At 41.9% G+C, this 21,054-nt stretch overlaps 1 protein-coding gene across 4 annotated transcripts in view; it reads left to right on the forward strand.

The window, feature by feature from the left end:
* Positions 1-21,054, forward strand: part of DOCK9 (dedicator of cytokinesis 9) — a 1,074,749-nt gene that overhangs the window by 999,860 nt on the left and 53,835 nt on the right. For all 4 annotated transcript variants that reach the window (XM_033947591.1, XM_033947593.1, XM_033947592.1 and 1 more), the window contains exon 48: positions 12,254-12,400. In XM_033947591.1, coding sequence (XP_033803482.1) covers positions 12,254-12,400 — 147 coding nt within the window. The remainder of the gene's footprint in view (positions 1-12,253; positions 12,401-21,054) is intronic.

Below are 21,054 nucleotides of genomic sequence, written 5' to 3' on the forward strand. Positions count from 1 at the left end.
CCGAGGTCAGACTCACTGGTCTGTAGTTTCCCGGGTCACCTCTTGATCCCTTTTTAAAAATGGGGTAACATTGGCTATCTTCCAATCCTCTGGGATCACGCCTGTTTTCAGGGATAGGTTGCAAATTTGCCGCAATAGTTCCGCTATCTCCTCCTTTAATTCCTTCAGAACCCTTGGATGGATTCTATCCGGACCCGGGGATTTGTCAGTTTTTAGTTTTTCTATCTGCCTGCGCACATCTTCAAGGCTCACTTCCATGGATGTTAATTTTTCTGCTTGATCTCCATTGAAAAATTGCTCAGGTTCCGGTATGCTGGTTGTGTCTTCGTTTGTAAATACAGACGAAAAGAACGTGTTTAGTCTTTCCACTTTTTTCTCCTCCTTCACCACTCCCTTCCTTTCTCCGTCATCCAGCGGCTCTACCTCCTCCCTAGCCGGCTGCTTCCCTTTAACATATCTAAAGAATGGTTTGAAATTTCGTGGTTCCCTGGCTAGTCTCTCTTCATACTCTCTTTTGGCTTTTCGAACCACACGGTGACATTCTTTTTGATACTTCCTGTGCTCATTCCAGTTCCCCTCAGTTTTGTCCTTTTTCCATTTTCTGAATTAATTTTTCTTATTGCCTATCGCTTCCTTAACTATTTTAGTTATCCATGCCGGGTCTTTTGTTCGACTCTTTTTGCACCCCTTTCTGAATCTGCCTCGGTGACTGTGTCCTTAAAAAGGGACCAAGCTTGCTCTAGCGTTTTTACAATGCTTATCCTCTTCTTAATCTTCTTCTCCACCATGAGTCTCATCCCTTCGTAATTCACTTTTCGGAAGTTCAGCACCGTGGCCGTCGTTTTGGACTGATGTTTCTCACCTGCATCTAGATTGAAGCGGATCATATTGTGATCGCTGCTTCCCAGCGTCCCTTCCACTTCTACATGTTGTGCCGGTCCTCGTAGTCCATTTAGAATTAAGTCCAGAATTGCATTTCCTCTCGTATTTTCCTTGAGTTGTTCCAGGAAGCAATCCGCTTACAGTATCCAGGAATGTGGTCTCCCTAGCGCAGCCGGAGGTGCCTAGGTTCAGTTTATCCCCGGATAATTGAAGTCACCCATGATAAGTACGTTGCCTCCCTTGCAGTTGCGCTTAATCTCGTCTGTCATTTCCCCATCAATTTCTTCGGCTGTCCTGGGGGTCGGTAGTAGATGCCATTCTTCGTTTCCAGTCCATTTGTTCCTGGAATTTTGATCCATAGAGACTCTAACTTATCTGTCAGTTGTGGTGTGTTCTCTCAAGTAGATTCAATTCCCTCTTTGACATATATGGCAATGCCCCCAGCTTTTTGAGCCACTCTGTCTCTGCGGTATAGTTTGTATCCTGGTAGCATAGTGTCCCAGACGTTTTCCTCAGTCCACCATGTGTCTGTGATGCCGATGATGTCAACGTTATCTTTTTGTGCCATAGCTTCTAATTCACCCATCTTATTCCTTAGGCTCCTTGCGTTCGTGTACATACACTTGAGTTTACGATCCATTCCTTTCTTGCATTTCCTTCCCTCTTGTGTCCCTTTCAATCTGTCTTGCAAATTATGGGGAACCACAAGTACAAGGGGGCACTCAGAGAAATTGAAAGGGGAAAGGTTTAGAACAAACACCAGGAAGTTCTTTTTCACCCAGAGGGTGGTGGATACATGGAACGCACTTCCGGAGGCTGTGATAGGCAGGAGCACGCTACAGGGCTTCAAAGAAGGTTTGGATAGGTACCTGGAGGCAAAAGGATTGAGGGGTATAGATAGGAGTAGAGGTAGGTTATAGGGATAGGAGTAGAGGTAGGTTATAGGGATAGGAATAGAGGCAAGTTATAAAATTAATCAGGGACCACTGCTCAGGCAATAGGCCTGATGGGCCGCCATGGGAGCGGATCGCTGGGCAAGATGGACCTCTGGTTTGCCTCAGCGGAGGCAACTTCTTATGTTCTTATGATCCGGTGGGCCTTCCACTATAATTTCCTGCAAGGTATCTTCTGGTGAATCTTCTCCTCTATCTTCCTGCATGGTATCCTCCGGGTATATCGGTTCCCGAACCATTGACTCTCTCGGTCGACTGCCGGCTTTCCCCTTCTTCCTAGTTTAAAAACTTCTCAACTTCTCTCTTGATGTTGCATGCAAGTAGCCTCGTTCCGTTTCTGCTGAAGTGAAGTCCGTCCTTCCTGTATAGCTTGCTCTTCCCTCAGAACGCCGTCCAGTTGCGCACGAAGTGAAATCCTTCTACCTCACACCAGCGCCGCATCCACACATTGATTGCTTGCAGCTCCATCTGTCTCTTCTCATTTGCCCTGGGTACCGGCAGGATCTCTGAGAATGGTATCCTCTGCGTTCTGGTCTTCAGCTTCCTTCCTAGCATCCAGAACTGGTCCTTCAGTACTTCCATTTTGTAGTTCCTGTTACTCACGTTGTTCGTCCCCACATGGATCACCACCGCCGTATCTTCTTCTTCCACACTGTCGATGATCCTGTCGATGCAGCTCACTATGTCTTCTACCTTGGCTCCCGGTAGGCAGGTCACCAGCTGATCCAGTCTTCCTCCCGCTTTGTGGCTGTCAACTTGTCTGATGATGGAGTCCCCCACGACGATTGCTGTCCTCTCTATCTTCTCTTGATTCTCCAGACGCAGGTCCGTGTCCCTGATGTAAGTCCATCTCCTGCTGTAGGTCCGTATCCTTCATTCTCGCTGCTGTGTCATCCATTTTTTCATGGTGGTTGTCTGTCGGATGGTCCACATTCTCTGTAGGTGTTTTTCGTCATTTCCACTGTTGCTGGTGATTTTCCACAGCCTCCCTGTATGCCTCCTCTATGAACTTCTCCAGCTCTCGGACTTCTTCCTCAATGGTGTCCTCTGTCTTGGTGTTTGTTGTGTCCTCAGTCTCGATGTTCGATGTTTCTCTGTCTTCCTCCTCCATTGCTTGAAGTGCCTCCAGTTCCAGTATTCTTCCCTCCAGGAGTCTGACTTGTTTCTTCAGGCTCTCCAGTTCTCCACATCGAGCGAATACGTAAGTCCGCCTCCCAGAGGGGAGGTAGTCATACATATGGCAGACAGTATAGAAAACTGGATAGCTCAACATCTTGCTTCTGTCTGCTGCTTCCATTGCTGCCTGCTTGCTGGTCTGCTGTGGCTGTTCTCTGTGTCTGCCTGGCTGTGTCCTCTGCACCTGCTGTGGTGTCTTTCTGCTCTCCTTTAGTGTCGCTTCTCACTGAGCTTTGGTGGTTGACATCGGGGGTGGGCGGAGCTAACTCGCACCGATTCCCCCCTGTAGTCTCCTGCCTCTTCTTCCCCTCGTGCACTTTTCTGTTCTTGCTTTGCTTCCCTCTAATTCTTTCTCTCTCTCCTGCTGCTTCCTTTCTCTTGTTTGCCTGTCCAAGCTCTGAGTTAACTTCACTCGTGGGCCCCGCCCCTTTTAAGGGGGAGCTTCGGGGGTGGGCAGAGTTAACTCTCACCGATTCCCCCTGTAGCCTCCTGCTTCTTCTTCCCCTCATGCGCTTTTCTGTTCTTGCTTTGCTTCCCTCTAACTCTTTCCCTCTAACTCTCTCTCTCTCTTAAATATTGAACCAAGGCCAGTACTGGGTAGACTTGCATGGTCTTTGTCTGTATATAGATGTTTGGGGGAGGATGGGCTGGGAGGGGGTAGATGGGCTGGAGTAGGTTTTAACGGAGATTTCAGCAGTTGGAACCCAAGCACAGTACCGGTTAGAGCTTTGGATTCTTGCCCAGAAATAGCTAAGAAGAATAAATTTAAAAAGTTGAAATTGAATCAGGTTGGGCAGACTGGATGGACCATTTGGGTCTTTATCTGCCATCATCTACTATGTTACTATGAATGGTCTGAAATTTGGCAGCTAAAATTTAATGCTAAGAAATGCAAGGTCATGCAAAAACCCGAAGGAACGGTAAGTTTAGGGGGTGAAGAACCTTTGTGCACACCAGAAGAGTGGAACTTGGGTGTGATGGTATGTAATGATCTTAAAGTAGCCAAACAGGTTGAAAAAGTGATGGTGAATCTAGAAGCATGCTAGGATGCATAGAAAGAGGTATGGCCAGTAGGAAAAAGGAGGTATTGATGCCCCTATATAAGACTCTGGTGAGACCTCATTTAGAATATTGTGTACAATTCTAGAGACCGCATCTTCAAAAAGATATAAAAAGGATGGAGTCAGTCCAGAGGAAGGCTACTAAAATGGTGCGTGGTCTTCATCATAAGGCATATAGGGACAGACTTAAAGATTTCAATATGTAAACTTTAGAGGAAAGGCGGGAAAGGGGAGATATGATAGAGACGTTTAAATACCTACATGGCGTAAATGCACATGTGTCGAATCTTTCAATTGAAAGGAAGCTCTGGAATGAGAGGACATAGGATGAAGTTAAGAGGTGATAGGCTCTGGAGTAATCAGAGGAAATACTTTTTTACAGAAAGGGTGGCAAATGCAAGGAACAGTCTCCTGGAAGAAGTGGTAGAGACAGAGACTGTGTCTGAATTCAAGAGGTCCTGTGATAGGCACGTGGGTTCTCTCAGAGACCAAAAAAGATAATGGTTACTGCGAATGGGCAGATAGATGGGCCATTTGGCCTTTATCTGCCATCATGTTTCTTTATATTCATGAGACCACAACAAAAAGAGATTTGTTTTTTTTTCTCTCTTCAATATTTAGATTAGGTCTTTCCTATTGATAATGGCGTTCTTTTCTTGTTTTAACTGATTTTATTGTGTTTTGTAAACCACATTGATTTGTATTAAATTGCAGGATACCAAATTTTAAAAAGCATAAACAAATCCTTCCCGGACAGCAGGAGCCGTCGTTCTGCTGGGGTCGGCAGAGACAGTTTTCGTGTTTCTAGGGGAGATCCTGTCAATTTTCCTCTGGTTACTCTTCTCGGAGGCCCTTTCAGGGGTCCAGACAGATTTGGCAGTTACAGGTACTAGCAAAGAGGAAGGTGTCTCAAGCTGCCGGTTCATCTGGGGCTTTTCAGTCAGGGCCCAGTTCCCATGGAGAATCCAGAGCACTTTTGTCTTGTGGCGTGGCACTTGAACACAAAGCCTTGATTTGGAAGGGCTACTCGGAAGTTGTTATGACTCTCCTTGGTATGAAGAAGCCTGCGATGTTTGTAACTTATGCAAAGACCTGGAAGGCTTTCCAGGTGCACAAAGGAACAGGTGGAGCCTGAGAAGGCTCCTATCCCAATGATTCTAGCATTTTGCAGGCAGGTCTTGAAAAGGACGTAGTGGTTTCATCTCTCAAGGTTCCAAGTAGCCGGTCTTTAGTGTTTTAGGGTCCGGAGCAACATGCAATCATTGGCGTCTCATCCAGATGTCACTTGTTTTTTGAGGGGGGCGTTCCTGTCTTGGGAGCTCAATGTAGTTCTGAAGGGCCTATCTCGGGCTCCATGTGAGTCCCTGCCGGTTGCTTCCCTCTTGGATCTTACCTTGCTAATGTTTTTTTAGATAGAAGACATAGGATTCTATATACCCCACCCTGTTAAAGTCTTTGGTTTGCCTGATTCCTGCCTCAGACGTTCCCTGTGTCCATCTCAAGTTCTTTTCTCCTGTATCTAAGATTTAGCAGAGACAAAACTTACACGGACATGAGAGCTCCTATTTCCTTTCTTCTTTGGGAGGGGGGGTTATGACTCCTACTATGAGTAGTTGCACTTAGGTTGATTCCTAGCTACTCATACATAATTTGTTATTCAGTGTTAAATTGTTAAATGTTTATTAATCATTGCTCTTTTATGATACGTTACAGAGCAGAACACAATATAGTTTGTTGCCGGGAAGCTCCCTATGCCCCTTCTTCTCTTTTCTTCTGTTTCAGTGGAATTCGATTGCTTTGGCACCACTGGTAATATCCCTTTCCTCAGAGAGATCTCCAATGACCACTACCCTCTGTCGCCTTCCACTCAACCAGTTCTTGAGCCAGTCCATCACTTTGGAGCCCATCACGAGGTCACTCAGTTTATTTATTAGATGCCTGTGTGGAACACTGTCAAAGGCTTTGCTAAAATCTAAATACCACCATGCACTCCCTCTATCCAGATGTTAACGCCTTGTTAGTCTTATAGCATCGATGATTCACATGACTCCCATTTGTACATCTTCATATCAGGATCCCCCAGTGGACCTTATCAGAATTGATCAGGCACACAATTCTCCTACCTCCACAAAAGATGCATTTGTTATTGAGCTATGGAATTAACTCTGCTGAGGAGACCCCTGCATACACCAAATTCTGCAAATGCTCAAACTCTATACTTCGTTCTGAATTTTGGAAGAACTGTTAATCCTATTGCCATCAGATGGCATAACCCAACTTTGTAAGCCTGTTCAATCTTGTGGTCTATAGAATGTATCCATTACAAGTCAAAAATAATGTCTCAAACTCGTGGCCCACCAGGTACTATTTTGAGGCCCTAAATATATTTATCATAATCACAAAAGTAAAACAGTTTCTTGATCATATGTCTCTAGCTATAAATTACAATATTATTATTAAAGACTTAGCCAAAAGGAAAGATTTTTATAAAATAGAACGAGTTTTACCTCATGCAAAATTGTCATTTCTTTAACAAGACACTAACTATTTTTTTCAGAGGCCCTCCAAGTACCTACAAATCCAAAATGTGGCCCTGCAAAGGGTTTGAGTTTGAGACCACTGTTTTATTAGTATTTCCCATAAAGCTAGTATCTTTCCATAAAATGTGTGTAAGTTTATTTGGCTGTATGCTTTTTTTTTTTTTTTAAATAAAAAAAAATCTTGTCGTCAGAATATGTTCATCCATTAGTATAAAATGTCAGAACTCAGTGTACTTAAGTAATATTTGTATAGGCCATGGACCTTGCTGAGGTCTCAGATAATGGAGTCACTATGCAGTAAGAGCATTTTAACAGACTTAAAATGCATGTCTGCTGAATAATGATATACAGTAAAGAGTGTATCTTAATAATTGGTGACTAAATTATTCACTAAATTGGTTCTTGGTAGCACAAAATCTATTTGTGCTTTTATCATTATATTGGCAAATGTGTATGGAATCTGTTTTCTTTTTAAAGTCTTTGTGTGTGTGTGTTTGTGGTGTAGGGGCTCGGCATAATGTGTATACTACTCTGAGCAATATAACTATCCAATGATTTTGTTGTCTCTTATAACATTATAGCAATACCAGTTCACAGACAGTGAAACAGATGTGGAGGTAATTTAATGCTTGGATAGCAAACAGTGCAGTATTGGTTTACTAAACCTTGCCTCTCAGTTTGATGTGGGTACCATAATCAATCTGACTTGTGTTCATTCATGTTGCCTTGTACTTATCACTGTTTTACTCATTTCATTAGGTATATGTCCTTTGGGGTTTGATATGTTTTATTTTGAACAGTGATTTCTAGCACAATTTTGACCAAAAGCAGCTATTACTTTCAACTATATAGTGCTTGTTTTAATTTATAGTCACTGGTTTATAGAACAGGTGGTTTAACACAAATTGCTTTGTAAAGAGGAAGTTGATTAGCTTTCTGCACTCATGTTAAAAGCTGCAAGGATATATACTTGTCTATCATTCCAAGCTTTCCTCTTATGCTTTAGTTTTTAAGGAACATGTTAAATTGTTTTTACTTTCAGCTGTTTTTTTAAACCTACCATTTTAAGTTTTACATATATTGTCATCTTAAAAAAAAATACAATCCCAAATGCATTAAAGTAGGAATTTATTTCACTGATCTATACAGTATACTCTGTACTTCCAATGTAAAACAATGGTGGTAGTAATAAAAAAGTAGGTAAAAATAAGGCAACATGGGTCTATGCATAGGTTTTTATATTTCTCTTCAATACTGGTGAAGTTCATCTCTTGCTGCAGTAATAAATATGAGTCATTTAGAATAAATGTCCAGCAGCATTACACAACAAGATAGTGGGATTTTTTTTTCTTATTCTTTCTGGCAGAATAGTTGCAGTTCTCTCATATGTAGGGATTGTCTGTTGCATGCAGTCTTCAAGTCTTGAACAGATGGTCTGTTGGATTCCAGTCAGGGCTATGATTGGAACACTTGGCCATATTTGGATGCCCAATCTTCCAGTATTATGCGGTAAAGATCTGGAACAATTACTTATAACTATGGGGAATTTAGGAGACACCTAAAAACATATCAGTTCCTGAAGTACTTAGGTAGCTGATCTGCACAATATTTCCCACAACAACTGATCTCTAGAACTGTTAGTCACTAATTTCTAACTTTGTTAGTTCTACTCAATTTGTAGCATTCTTAATCCTTGTAAACTACATAGAACTTCATGGTCCTGCAGTATATAAACTGTTATTGTTATTATTACTTCACAGAGGGCTCTGCTGCCTGTACAGTTTTTTTTTTCCTTTTGCATGCAAGCCAGAAGGAGTATTTCTGATCTGCTCTGCTTACTACTTTATTTTTGGCCATTTTTTCGTGTATTTTCTTCATCTTTCAATGCTAAGGTCTCCTAGTCGAAGGTCTAGCTCTGCCTGTGTGGAGGAGAAGCAGACTGAGGTCTTCAGCTGACAGGCCAATCCTTTCTGGTACCTGTTAGCCTACAGAAACATTTTTGGAGCTTGGGGCCATTCCCTAGTAACATTGCTCACCTGCTGCTTGCAGAGGTTTGAGTGCAGGTCATTAGGCATCTGTAGAGGGCTTAGTAGGGTGTAACAGGGTGCCGGCTGCATTTTGCTTCCCCCCCAATTTTGCGCATCCACAGTCTGCAGGGGTTGGAGGCTCAGTCAGACACTGGTCAGACTGGCAGCTCAAAGATTAAGCACTGGAAGGACATTCTGTCTGAGGCTGTGATTTCTTCCCCCAGATCCAGCTACCTTTGGAGCTGAGGTAGGCTGCAGCACAGTGCCAGCACAGGTTACAGTGAATAAGGCTGTTTCAACCTATGAGGAAAATCGGGGGGGAGGGGGAGGGTGTCTTCAGATGGTGTTTTTGAAGGTTGTTGCATGTTCCCTTATGATCCTCCTCCTCTAAAATCACTTTTTATTTGTTTTACTGTTTTTGAGGCTTTTTTGGCACCAAAACACTGCCGCGGTGGCCATCTTGGATTTCCCAAAATTTTTTCAAAGTTCTTCAGAAGCTTCAAATCACCTCGTTTTGCCTCAAAACTGGCAGGGTTGGATTCCTCTTGCTCTTTTGACCCAAATTCATGCCAGGTTTGCACTGGATGGGTGCCCGAAGAGCATCCTTGTGCTATGTGCCATGCAATACATGAAGGGGGGCGGGAGCAGCCGGCTTAGTCTCCCCTTTGCTTTCTAGGGCTGAAGAACAGGCGGGACGACTGTTGTTTGGGGCAATTTTCCTTTCTGGGCACCAGAATGGCGGTCATCCTAAGCATAGGGGCACGGAGGCTGTGGAGCCCAAGAGACACAAGTTGGAGTCCTTTAAAGGAGACTCAGCCATAGCCAACCATGTAGACATAGTTCCAATCTCGGTTATTTCATCACATAAATAGACAATAGTGCAAAAAATGGCATCTTAAATAACACCAGCAGGTACTTATCTAGCTGTTCAGATGTTCCATTTCACTGCTTCATCTGGAGCCTTGACTTGCCTACTTTGAAGGCTCATTCATTGTCTAAATCATAATTCCTTCTGCATTGTATACTTACTGTTTTTTATCTGCCAGTTTATAATGACAGTCTTATATTGCCCTGTAAAAAATGTTTATATGAGTGAGTAATTTATCATAGGACTAGCTGAAAACTACTTAGTTTTTTCACAAAGTTGCCACCAACTTACTTTTGCAGTGCAGTTTTGTTGTATTTTGCTACAAAACTCAGTCAAAATGGCCAGAGAGTTTAAAAAGACACTGTGCAATACCAAACTTCTGAAGAATGACAGGAGCCTGAATAGAACAAAGATCTTCTCAGCCATAGTGCTTTCAAAATAAGAGTCCCTTATAAAGCAAATTAAGATTATTATTATTTTTTTTTTTTTTTAAGAAAAACACTTTCCAATCTAAAGAAATGTTTAACCCTGTAGGAACCAAACTATTTAATCTGTGAATCTAACACTTATCTTTCTGAATCAGTATTTTATCCCCATCTCTACTGATATTTTTCATTTGTACATCTATGGCACCACATTGTAGTTCTTCAGATTTGTGTGAGAATTCCTCACAATGAGCCACCAAAGGTGTCTTCCTTTTCTTTTGAAAAATACAGGATTTATGTTCAATGAGCCAGATTTTTCAACTTCCTTGTAGTTTTTCCTACATAAATTTTGGTGCTTGGACATTTAATAAGAACTGTTACAATTAGAAGAATATCTCAAATCAAAAATGTTGATCACAAGGATTTTGAAATTCATATGTCTGAATCATTATTCCACATATGCTACAATTACCACATCAGAGTGGCCAAATGTTTCTACTGTTCAAGGATAATGTATATTTTCAAATAAAAATTCTCAAATATTTCTGCCTCTAATGTACACTATTCTCAAATTATCTGCTGCAAAGTATGGGTGAGCTTTCAATTTTGAGGGGGTAAAAAATTCACCTATGATGGATCCATAGTTAAGAATAAATCTTCCTGATCCCATCTAGGTCCAGTTGAACCTCTTAATGTATTTAAACTCTGTAGCCGTTTTGATTTAGTTTACATTTGACTGGCATTACTGAGATCTTTTCCTTCCTTTACAATATCGAGTGTTATACACTTATATTGGTTGTTATCTGACTGTTTATGTAACGTATTCCTACTTTAATGCATTTTTATTGTATTTTTTTGACAGCATTATTTTTTTTAGATAAAAATGTACATATAAGGGTGTGAAGATTCTGTATAATCATAATATAAAAACACTTTTTTCATTAGCATTAGATTCTAGAAGATTTTATCTCATTGTTTTTATCAGCATAAATCATTATACGTATTTTGTAAGAAAATATGTATGTCACAAAAAGATTTGTTGATATGTATATATGGATATTATCCATCATCAAGGATATACATATACCCCCCACACACATCTGTATATGTATTTCTATAGACGTATATACACGTGTGGGTGTATAAACTGGGGGCTTAACCTGAGGAGTCTGGATCCTCGCCTTTAAAATTGTAGTACCAGATGCCAGGCTGGTAGGGATGCTGGAGCCAACCAGCCAAAGAGATTCACAACCTTAGCCCCTGCCCTTGTTGTCCTAGCAGAAGGAAGTTGGTGGGGTGCTCAGCCACCAATGCTAGAACCTCTGCACATGCTCAGTTCATATACTGAACTAAGCATGCATGGAAGTGTTGGTATCGGAGACTGAAGTACCTTTCCAGCTTTCTCATTGCTCAGGTAGCACAAGTATGGTCTTTGGCAGAGAATCTCTTTGGTGGGGCTTGAGCATGCCTGCCAACAAAGGTATATTTTACTGGGGGAGGAGATCCAAGATGAAATGCTTGCTCCCCCTGGGACCCCTCCAAAATCAAATTCTGGCTATGTCCTTTACAGTAAGGGCCTGATTCTCTAAAAGTGCGTCCCGATTTTAGGCAGCTGTAGGCATCCTACAGCTGTCTAATCAGCCAATCGGGATGCACGTTTTTTAAAAAAAATGCTCCCCAGGCAGGCCGCCTATATTGAAGGCGAGGCCCGCAAGACACCTATGCCCTGATTCTGAATAGGACGCCCAGGAGAGGCGTCCTATTCAGAATCGGCCTAAACTAAACCCCGATTCTGTAACCGGCGTCCATGTTACATACGCGGGTTAGAGAAACGGGTTAGATTAGAAAGAGCCCGCTACACTTATCGCGGCAAGGGATCTCTCTGCCGCTATAAGTATAGCGGGCCGCGGCCCCCTGACCAGGAGGGTGCCCAAACCCTCTGCCCGAAGACGCACCCCCCCCCGACACTACCGACCGCCCCCCCCGACATTACAGATCCCCACCTACATTTTAAGCTTCTCCTCTACTAGGGAGACGCGTAGGGCCGCCTAGGTTCAGCCTAAGGCCCGCCTAAGGCCCTTAGACGAGCTTAGGCATCTTGCGGGTCTCCCTAGGTTCCAGGAGGTGCCTTCAGGCTTGCCTGGGGAGCATTTTTTTTTTAAAAACGTGCATCCCGATTGGCTGATTAGACAGCTGTAGGACGCCTAAAATCGGGATGCACTTTAGAGAATCAGGGCCTAAATGTCTATTTCCCTTTTGAGCACTTAAATGAAACAAGGGATTGTTTTACTTTCAGCATTAACGGTCTGTTTGTTTCCCAGGGATTTTTTGAAGATGAAGATGGAAAGGAATATATTTATAAGGAACCTAAACTCACACCTCTTGCAGAGATCTCCCAAAGATTGCATAAACTCTACGCAGACAAATTTGGTTCAGAAAATGTTAAAATGATCCAGGATTCAGGCAAGGTATGGACACACCTAAATAGCTTCTACCTCTATCTGCTATAAAGATAATTGTATCAATTCAAAGAAGGGGTATAGTCTATAACAGCAGTATTCAACCTGTCCTCAGAGTCCACCAGGCCAGTCGGGTTTTCAGGATATCTGCAATGAATATGCATAAGAGATTTGCATACCAAGAAGGCAGTGCATGCAGATCTCTCTCATGCATGATCATTGTGGATTTTCTGTAAACTTAACTAGCCAGGTGTGGTCCTTGAGGACTGGTCTGTAACATCTAGTGATATCACAAACAGAATTCAAATGCCACTGTTCTTGTACAATCCCACTTAATTCCAGGACCAGTGGGTTATTTCCATCTACCTGCCAGGACTTTGTAGGAATGATTCAAAGGTCTTTCTAGACTCACTTACTCCGGTCCCAGTCCTTTATTGTAATGCCAGATCTGTTTGTAACAAACAGTAGATCATCAAAGATCTGTTAAATGACTTAGACCCAGGTTTAATATGTATTACTGAATCTTGGATTTCTCAGGATGACACATTTATCCAAAATGATATTTGCCCCCAGGGTTTTAGAGGCCTATTGTCTTTTAGAAATAATAAAAGGGGTGGCAGACTTGCTTTAATTTTTAAATCATTTTTTAATTTTCAGTTACTTAAAAAGGTTAGTAGCCCAGATTTAGAGTTTTTGCTTGCATATGTTAAGGACGAGTTTTCCTTATATCCTTTGGGTATTCTCCTCTTATATCGTCCCCCTATTCCTTGGATTAGGTCATCTACCATCATCTCTGACACGATTGCTAATGCATCAATTAAATTTCATAGACTTCTGGTGACAGGGGATATAAATTTGCATCTTGACTTCCTTTCTTTTCTTTTTTTTTTTTTAAATTCTTTATTCATTTTCAGACTTACAATAAGTGTGACAATATGTCCAAACAAATTAACAGTAAATATATCACTTAATAATCATCAATGGTACAAATAATATGCTCTTATCACACACCCTTCCCACCCTTTCCTATCATATAATCAAATATCTTGTACAATATGTAATAGTAAAATTACCCCCCTCACCATTGAACTTGTAAATTTAAGGGAAACAATGTCATCTAATCAGTACAATACTTTGTTAATGGCTTTGTTGTTGACTTCCTTTCTTTTCTTCAGTCATTGGGTTTTTCTTTACCATCTATTACCCCAACCCATGAAAAAGGTCACACATAATATATTGTTACTTTTTTAGACCATACTGTTCCAACAAACCTCTGTTGACACTGTTCGTTGGCAGCAAGTCCCCTGGACTAACCATTTTCTTGGTGAATTTTCACTTCCCGTTTACATATCCCATATTCTGACACAATTTTCGCAGAAAAAAAACGTTACATTTACTACATTTACATTGTCTACAGTCTCCCTTCCCCTCTCCGCAATTTGAGCCCTCTTCTACCATTCCGTAAGCATCTGAAGACCTGGCTCTTCTCCAGAACATAACCCCGTCCCGCTCCTGGCACTCTCACACCAACCTCTCTTCTCTCATACTTATATAATTCCACTGGAGTTCCGTTCCTTCCCTAACCATGTAAACCGTGTCGAGCTCCATCTGCGGAGATGATGCGGTATATAAACCCAAGATTTAGATTAGATTAGATTAGATCTCTCTTCTTCTCTATTTTTAGATTCATTATTTCTTCCCCCCAAAGTCCAGCATATGCATGTCTCTTTGAACCCCCCTTCCCTCCCTCCCTCCATATACTTCTACACCAGGGCCCCCCTCCCTTGAAGTTCTGTCCCCCCTGAAGCCTGAACCCCACCCCTGAAGGCCTGCCTGTCCCCCCTGAAGGTCTGTTTCCCCCTTGAAGGCCTGTCCTGTCTCCCCCCTTAAAGGCTTGTCCCCTCCCTTAAAGGCTTGTTCCCCCCCTTGAAGGCTTGTTCCCCCCCTTGAAGGCCTGTCTCCCCCCTTGAAGGCCTGTCTCCCCCCCCTTGAAGACCTGTCTCCCCCCTTGAATGCCTGTTTCCCCCCTTAAAGGCCTGTCTCCCCCCTTGAAGGCTTGTTCCCCCCCCTTAAAGGCCTGCCTGCCTATTCCCCCTAAAGGCCTGTCCCACCCCCCACACACTGAAGGACTGCTCCACCCCCCCCCCAGAACGCCTGCGAGTTCCCCCTGGCCTACAACTGGTGTCCAGCTTCCCCCCTGGCCTTCCCGCACCCATTTACCTTTGAATAGTAGCCTGCACAGAAGATCGCGGCATTAGCGATGTCTGCAAACAGCTTCGGAGCAGTTTCCTCTGCCACGGTCCCACCCCTCCTCTGACATCAGAGGAGGTGGCGGGACCGCGGCAGAGGAAACAGCTCCGAAGCTGTTTGCAGACATGGCTAACGCTGCGATCTTCTGTGCAGGCTACTCTTCAAGGTAAACAGGTGCGGGGAAGCCAGACGCCAAGGGGGGGATCTGGACAGCAGTACTTCGCGACTGACCCTCCCCCCTCGCCCTCTAAAGCAAGTGCGGCAGCGGCCGGCCAACAAGAGCAGCGCTACCGCTCCTGCTTTAGGGGGTGAGGGGGAGGGTCAGCCGAATCGGGAAGCCGATTTTTTGTTATTTTAAATCGATTTGAATCGATTCACCCAAAGTGAATCGGTGAACCGATTCGAATCGTGAATCAGGCAGCACTAGTTCCTACCCATTCATAGAGCCCTAAAACAAAATTGTAGGAGGTTAGAAAAGAAATAGAAAAAAATCTCATTCAGACACAGATAAATTAAATTGGAGATCTGTAATTAGAAAATATAATGTTGAATTTAGGAAAGCGAGAAAAACCTATTATGGATGTAAAATAGCTAAGTCCAATAATCAGAGTGGTACTCTTTTTAAACTCTGTTGTTCTGAACAGGGTAATTTACCAAACCCTGCCCTTAGTTGCCCGGGAATAATGACAATTGCACAAATCTTATCCAATCTGTTATTTTTTAATAGCTTTAACATATCAACTTTCAGAAGGTAATGTGTGCAAGGAGTTGTTTCAGACATGCAAAATATGGCATTTCTGGCAACGGACTCAACTCTATTCTAGTTTGTGCATTCATATATACCTTACATGACGACATCCCCTCACTAACATCTAACTGGCCAAAAATATTTGATTCCATATAAGGCTTGCTTTTATACCTTCATATTGGGGCGTGTCACAAAATCATTTCTAAAAATTACATTCTTATACCTAAAAAGTTACATTCTTATACTAAGCTTACATGATTTATAAAGCAAAATGCAAAAACAAATAATGGAATATACTCACAAAAGATAATCCAGACACACAGCTTTAAACCCTTTCTGTTAGTCAGCCTGCATCTCTGTTAGCAACATATGCTGAAAAGTCTTTGTTCCCAGTCAGAACAGAACAAGGAGGGGCTACTCCCCCCCCCCCCGAGAGTTCCACAGAATAGAGAGAGTTGCCTAGCTTAAAGGTCAGAGAGGTCAAATTGCAGATGTCTTTCAGGATTTCTTCAGGTTTAAAATATATAAAAATATGTTTTTACAACCAATTCTCATGTTTAAAAATACATTCACACACATTCTCACACGCATTCAGGACCCCAAAACATTTGTATCTATCATATATTCAATACTTTAGAACATATACACTTTCTTCTATACCCAGCATTGGAATGTAAAATCAGATATGCTTCAAACTAACAAACTCAAGAACATCTGTTATCAAATAAGCTATGAGGATCTTTTGACGTGAATCCTTTAGACAAAGAAAGAAAGATGAAAAAATGGAGTCAGATTAATACCTCTATAAGTGTGTTATGTATTACCTGATTTCCCCTATGATCTGGCTTAATCCAGGCCTCCTGGTAACCCCTAGTGTTTTTTTGTTATTCTCTAATCTTATTTTTCTGGCCTTTGCCGCAATCCATATTCAGTTTGTTTATATTTGTGTACCAACTTTTCATAAGTTTCTATTGGGCATGGCCTTAACTATCACATATGCATCTAACTAGATTTACCTAGAATCATATGAAAAGGAGGCATCTCATATGTAGAAAAATCTACAACATACTCCACAATCATGTCTTGCACACTATCCATTCCATTACAGCATTATAGTGCCCCCTACCAGCCCGCCAGCGCTACTACTCAGTTCCCTGACTAATTCTGACTCAAAGTTTGAGCAATCATTATCTTCCTCTGCCGACATTCTAGCCTGCCTTTTTCAAGATAAAATCTCTCTCATTAGGCAATCTATTCCTGCTGGAAATATTGGATATTTCTCTTATTCAAAAAATACTACACTGGAGATACCAGTTGATCGTTATTGATGCTCTTTTGATTCAGTTTCTGAATACCAAGTTTCCAAATTGTGTGAAGTTGAGAAAGTGTAAATGTTCATTGGATCCTTCTCATCATATCTTTTTCTTAATATTCCTTTTCAGGTTATAACGTGGCTGACCATCTTACTAAATTACTCATTGGAAAATGGATACTTTACGCAATCTGTGGGGCAAATAACACTCCTTCCCCTTCTGAAAAAATCAGATCTAGATCCTACTATCCCCTCTCATTATCGACCAATTGCCAATATACCATTGTTGACAAAGTTGCTAGAATCAATTGTAGCTGGTCAACTTACCAATTATCTGGAGAAATTCTTACTGTCTTGATCTTACTGAGTTAATATTGATGGTAATATTTCTAACTCCTGGCAGCCTCCTTACGGGTTCCCCAGGGTTCACCACTTTCCCCAATCTTGTTTAATCTCTACATGACAACTTTGAACAGTTATAAGCTATCAGCTTGGGAAATGCTTTTTACCTTTGCGGATGACATTTTTATATTGATCGAGACTGACTCAAATATTACTAATTTAACTTTTAAAATAAACCACTGTATTTCCAAACTTCAAACCTGGGCTATTTCTGTCCAGAAGAAGTTAAAAGCAGCCTAAACTAAACTTTTGTGGTTAGGCCCAAAACTGGATTATCTTCCTTCCACTGTACTTCTGGATTCAGGAGCCTCCCTACAAATTGAGTTCTCCTCCAAGATTTTGGGAATACTTTCTGATTCTTCCCTTTGTAAGGGTCAAATAAACTCTCTGGTTAAGAAATGTTTTTTTCAGTTTATGAATGCTGAGGAAGGTTAGATCTCTTTTTCCATCAACATCATTTTTCTGTCTTGGTCCAATCAATTATATTATCTCGGCTAGATTATTGTAATGCTATTTATCTTGGCATCACAAAGATCTGCCTCCAAAGACTACAATTAATTCAGAATACTGCTGCGAAGCTGATTTATGGAAAAAGCAAATTTGACCACGTGACTCCTTTGCTTTTGAGTCTCCATTGGCTCCCGGTTTATCTCAGAATCCTGTTTAAATGGACAGTATATGTATTATTTTTAAAATTTTATATGGTATTTTCATTCCTCTTGTTCCTCTTCTTGTTCTTCCATGGAGGAGATGTAAACATACCAGGATATAATCTTTTTAAGAAGGACAGAGATGGTCAAAAAGGTGGAGGAGGAGCTCTCTATGTAAAGATCGATATCTAAGCAATGGAAACGCAAGGGATCTGGGTAGAGAAGAAGCGATATGGATTGCTCTGAAAAGAGAAGATGGAACTTCTATCTATATGGGTGTAGTTTACAGACCTCCAACTCAATCGCAACAAATTGATAAGGATCTGATTGTGGATAGCCAAAAGTTTGGAAGGAAAGAGGAGGTGCTGCTGTTGAGAGATTCCAACCTGCCGGATGCGGACTGGAATGTTCCGTCTGCAGAATCGGAAATAAATAGGGAGATTGTGGATGCCTTTCAAGAGGCTCTGCCCAGACAAATGTTCGAGTGGGTGCTCACCTGGGAAGTATCGATCATCAAATGGTTTGGTTTGATATAATGGCTAAAGTGAAGAGCAGCCGCACGATACTTAAAGTCCTAGATTTCAAATGTACAGACTAATGAAATGGGAGAATACCTGAAGAAAGAGCTGTTAGGATAGGAGGACATAAGAGAAGTGGAAAGACAGTGGTCTAAGCTGAAAGGAGGGATAAAAATGGCTACGGACCTTTATGTGAAGAAAATAAATAAAAACAAGAGAAAAAATAAACCGATATGGTTCTCCAAACTAGTGGCAGAGAAAATAAAGGCTAAAGAGTTGGCGTTCATGAAATATTAAAAAAAAAACAAGAAGAGAAGTGCAGAAAGGTCTACAGGGTGAAACTAAAAGAAGCCAAGAGTGAGATACATCTTGTGAAAGCGCAGGCGAAAAAACAAATGGCTAAAAATGTAAAAAAGGGAGACAAAATTTTTTTCTGATATATTAGTGAAAGGAGGAAGATGAAAAATGGAATTGCTAAACTAAAAGATGCTGGGAACCGATATGTGGAGAGTGATGAGTTAAAAGCTAACGTGCTAAACAAATACTTCTGTTCTGTATTCATGGAAGAAAATCCTGGAGAAGGACCGAGATTGTCTGGCAAAGTAGCACAAGAAAATGGAGTAGATTCTGCGCCGTTTACAAAGGAGAGTGTTTATGAGCAACTTGAAAAACTGAAGGTGGACAAAGCGATGGGACCGGAAGGGATCCATCCCAGGATACTGAGGAAGCTCAGAGAGGTTCTGACGGGTCCTATTAAAGACTTGTTCAACAAATCTCTGGAGATGGGAGTGGTTCCCGTGGATTGGAGGAGAGCAGATGTGGTCCCTAGTCACAAAAATGGTCACAGGGATGAAGCGAGAAACTACAGGCCTGGTGAGCCTCACTTCAGTTGTTTGAAAAATAATGGAAGTGTTGCTGAAAGAAAGGATAGTGTACTTCCTTGAATCTAATGGGGCACAGATCCGAGGCAACATGGCTTTACAAAAGGTAAATCGTGCCAAACGAACCTGATTGAGTTTTTTGATTGGGTGACCGGAGAGCTGGATCGAGGACATATGCTAGATGTAATTTAAACTAAACTAAACCTTAAGTTTGTATACCGCATAATCTCCATAAAGATAGAGCTCGACAAGGTTTACAGGCAATTCAATAAATGAGGGAAGGAGATAATAAGAAATTAGAGGTTAAGAAGAGGATAGCTAGCTTTACATTTTACTTAGATTTCAGCAAAGCCTTTGATACAGTTCCTCATAGGAGGCTCTTGAACAAACTTGAAGGGCTGAAGTTAGGACCTAAAGTGGTGAACTGGGTTAGAAACTGGCTTTCGGACAGATGCCAGAAGGTGGTGGTTAATGGAAATCTTTTGGAGGAAGGAAAGGTGAATAGTGGAGTCCCTCAGGGTTCGGTGCTGGGGCTGATCCTGTTCAATATGTTTGAGAGTGACATTGCTGAAGGGTTAGAAGGAAAAGTTTGCCTTTTTGCAGATGATACCAAGATTTGTAAGTGTAGACACCGAAGAGGGAGTAGAAAATATGAAAAAGGATCTGCAAAAGTTAGAGGAATGATCTAATGCCTGGCAACTAAAATTCAATGCAAAGAAATACAGAGTAATGCATTTGGGGATTAATAATCGGAAGGAACCGTATATGCTGAGAGCTGAGAAGCTGATATGCACGGACAGAGAGAGGGACCTTGGGGTGATAGTGTCTGAAGATCTAAAGGCGAAAAAACAGTGTGACAAGGTGGTGGCTGCTGCCAGAAGGATGCTGGGCTGTATAAAGAGAGACGTAGCCAGTAGAAGGAAGAAGGTGTTGATGCCCCTGTACAGGTCGTTGGTGAGGCCCCACTTGGAGTATTGTGTTTAGTTTTGGAGAACGTATCTGGCGAAGGACGTAAGAAGACTTGAAGCGGTCAAGAGGAGGGCGATGAAAATGATAGGAGGCTTGCACCAGAAGACGTATGAAGAGAGACTGGAAACCCTGAATATGTATACCCTAGAGCAGGGGTGTCAAAGTCCCTCCTCGAGGGCTGCAATCCAGTCGGGTTTTCAGGATTTCCACAATGAATATGCATGAGATCTATTAGCATATAATGAAAGCAGTGCATGCAAATAGATCTCATGCATATTCATTTGGGAAATCCTGAAAACCCAACTGGATTGCGGCCCTCGAGGAGGGACTATGACATATCTGCCGTAGAGGAAAGGAGGGACAGGGGAGATATGATTCAGACGTCAAATACTTGAAGGGTATTACGTAGAACAAAATATTTTCCAGAGAAAGGAAAATGGTAAAACCAGAAGACATAATTTGAGGTTGAAGGGTGGTAGATTCAAGAGCAATGTTAGAAATTCTACTTTACGGAGAGGGTGGTGGATGCCTGGAATGCGCTCCCGAGAGAGGTGGTGGAGAGGAAAACGGTGACGAAGTTCAAAGAAGCGCGGGATGAACACAGAGGATCTAGAATCAGAAAATAATATTAAATATTGAACTAAGGCCAGTATTGGGTAGACTTGCATGGCTTTGTCTGTATATGGCCATATGGGGGAGGATGGGCTGGGGAGGTCTTTAATGGCTGGGAGGGTGTAGATGGTCTGGAGTAGGTTTTGACAGAGATTTCGGCCATTGGAACACAAGCACAGTACCGGGTAGAGCTCTGGATTCTTGCCCAGAAATAGCTAAGAAGAAAAAATTAAAAAAATTTAAATTGAATCAGGTTGGGCAGACTGGATGGACCATTCGGGTCTTTATCTACAGTCATCTACTATATTACTTTGTTCTGTG

Source organism: Geotrypetes seraphini, chromosome 6 (genome assembly GCF_902459505.1).
Source record: "Geotrypetes seraphini chromosome 6, aGeoSer1.1, whole genome shotgun sequence".
Classification (NCBI taxonomy): Eukaryota; Metazoa; Chordata; class Amphibia; order Gymnophiona; family Dermophiidae; genus Geotrypetes; species Geotrypetes seraphini.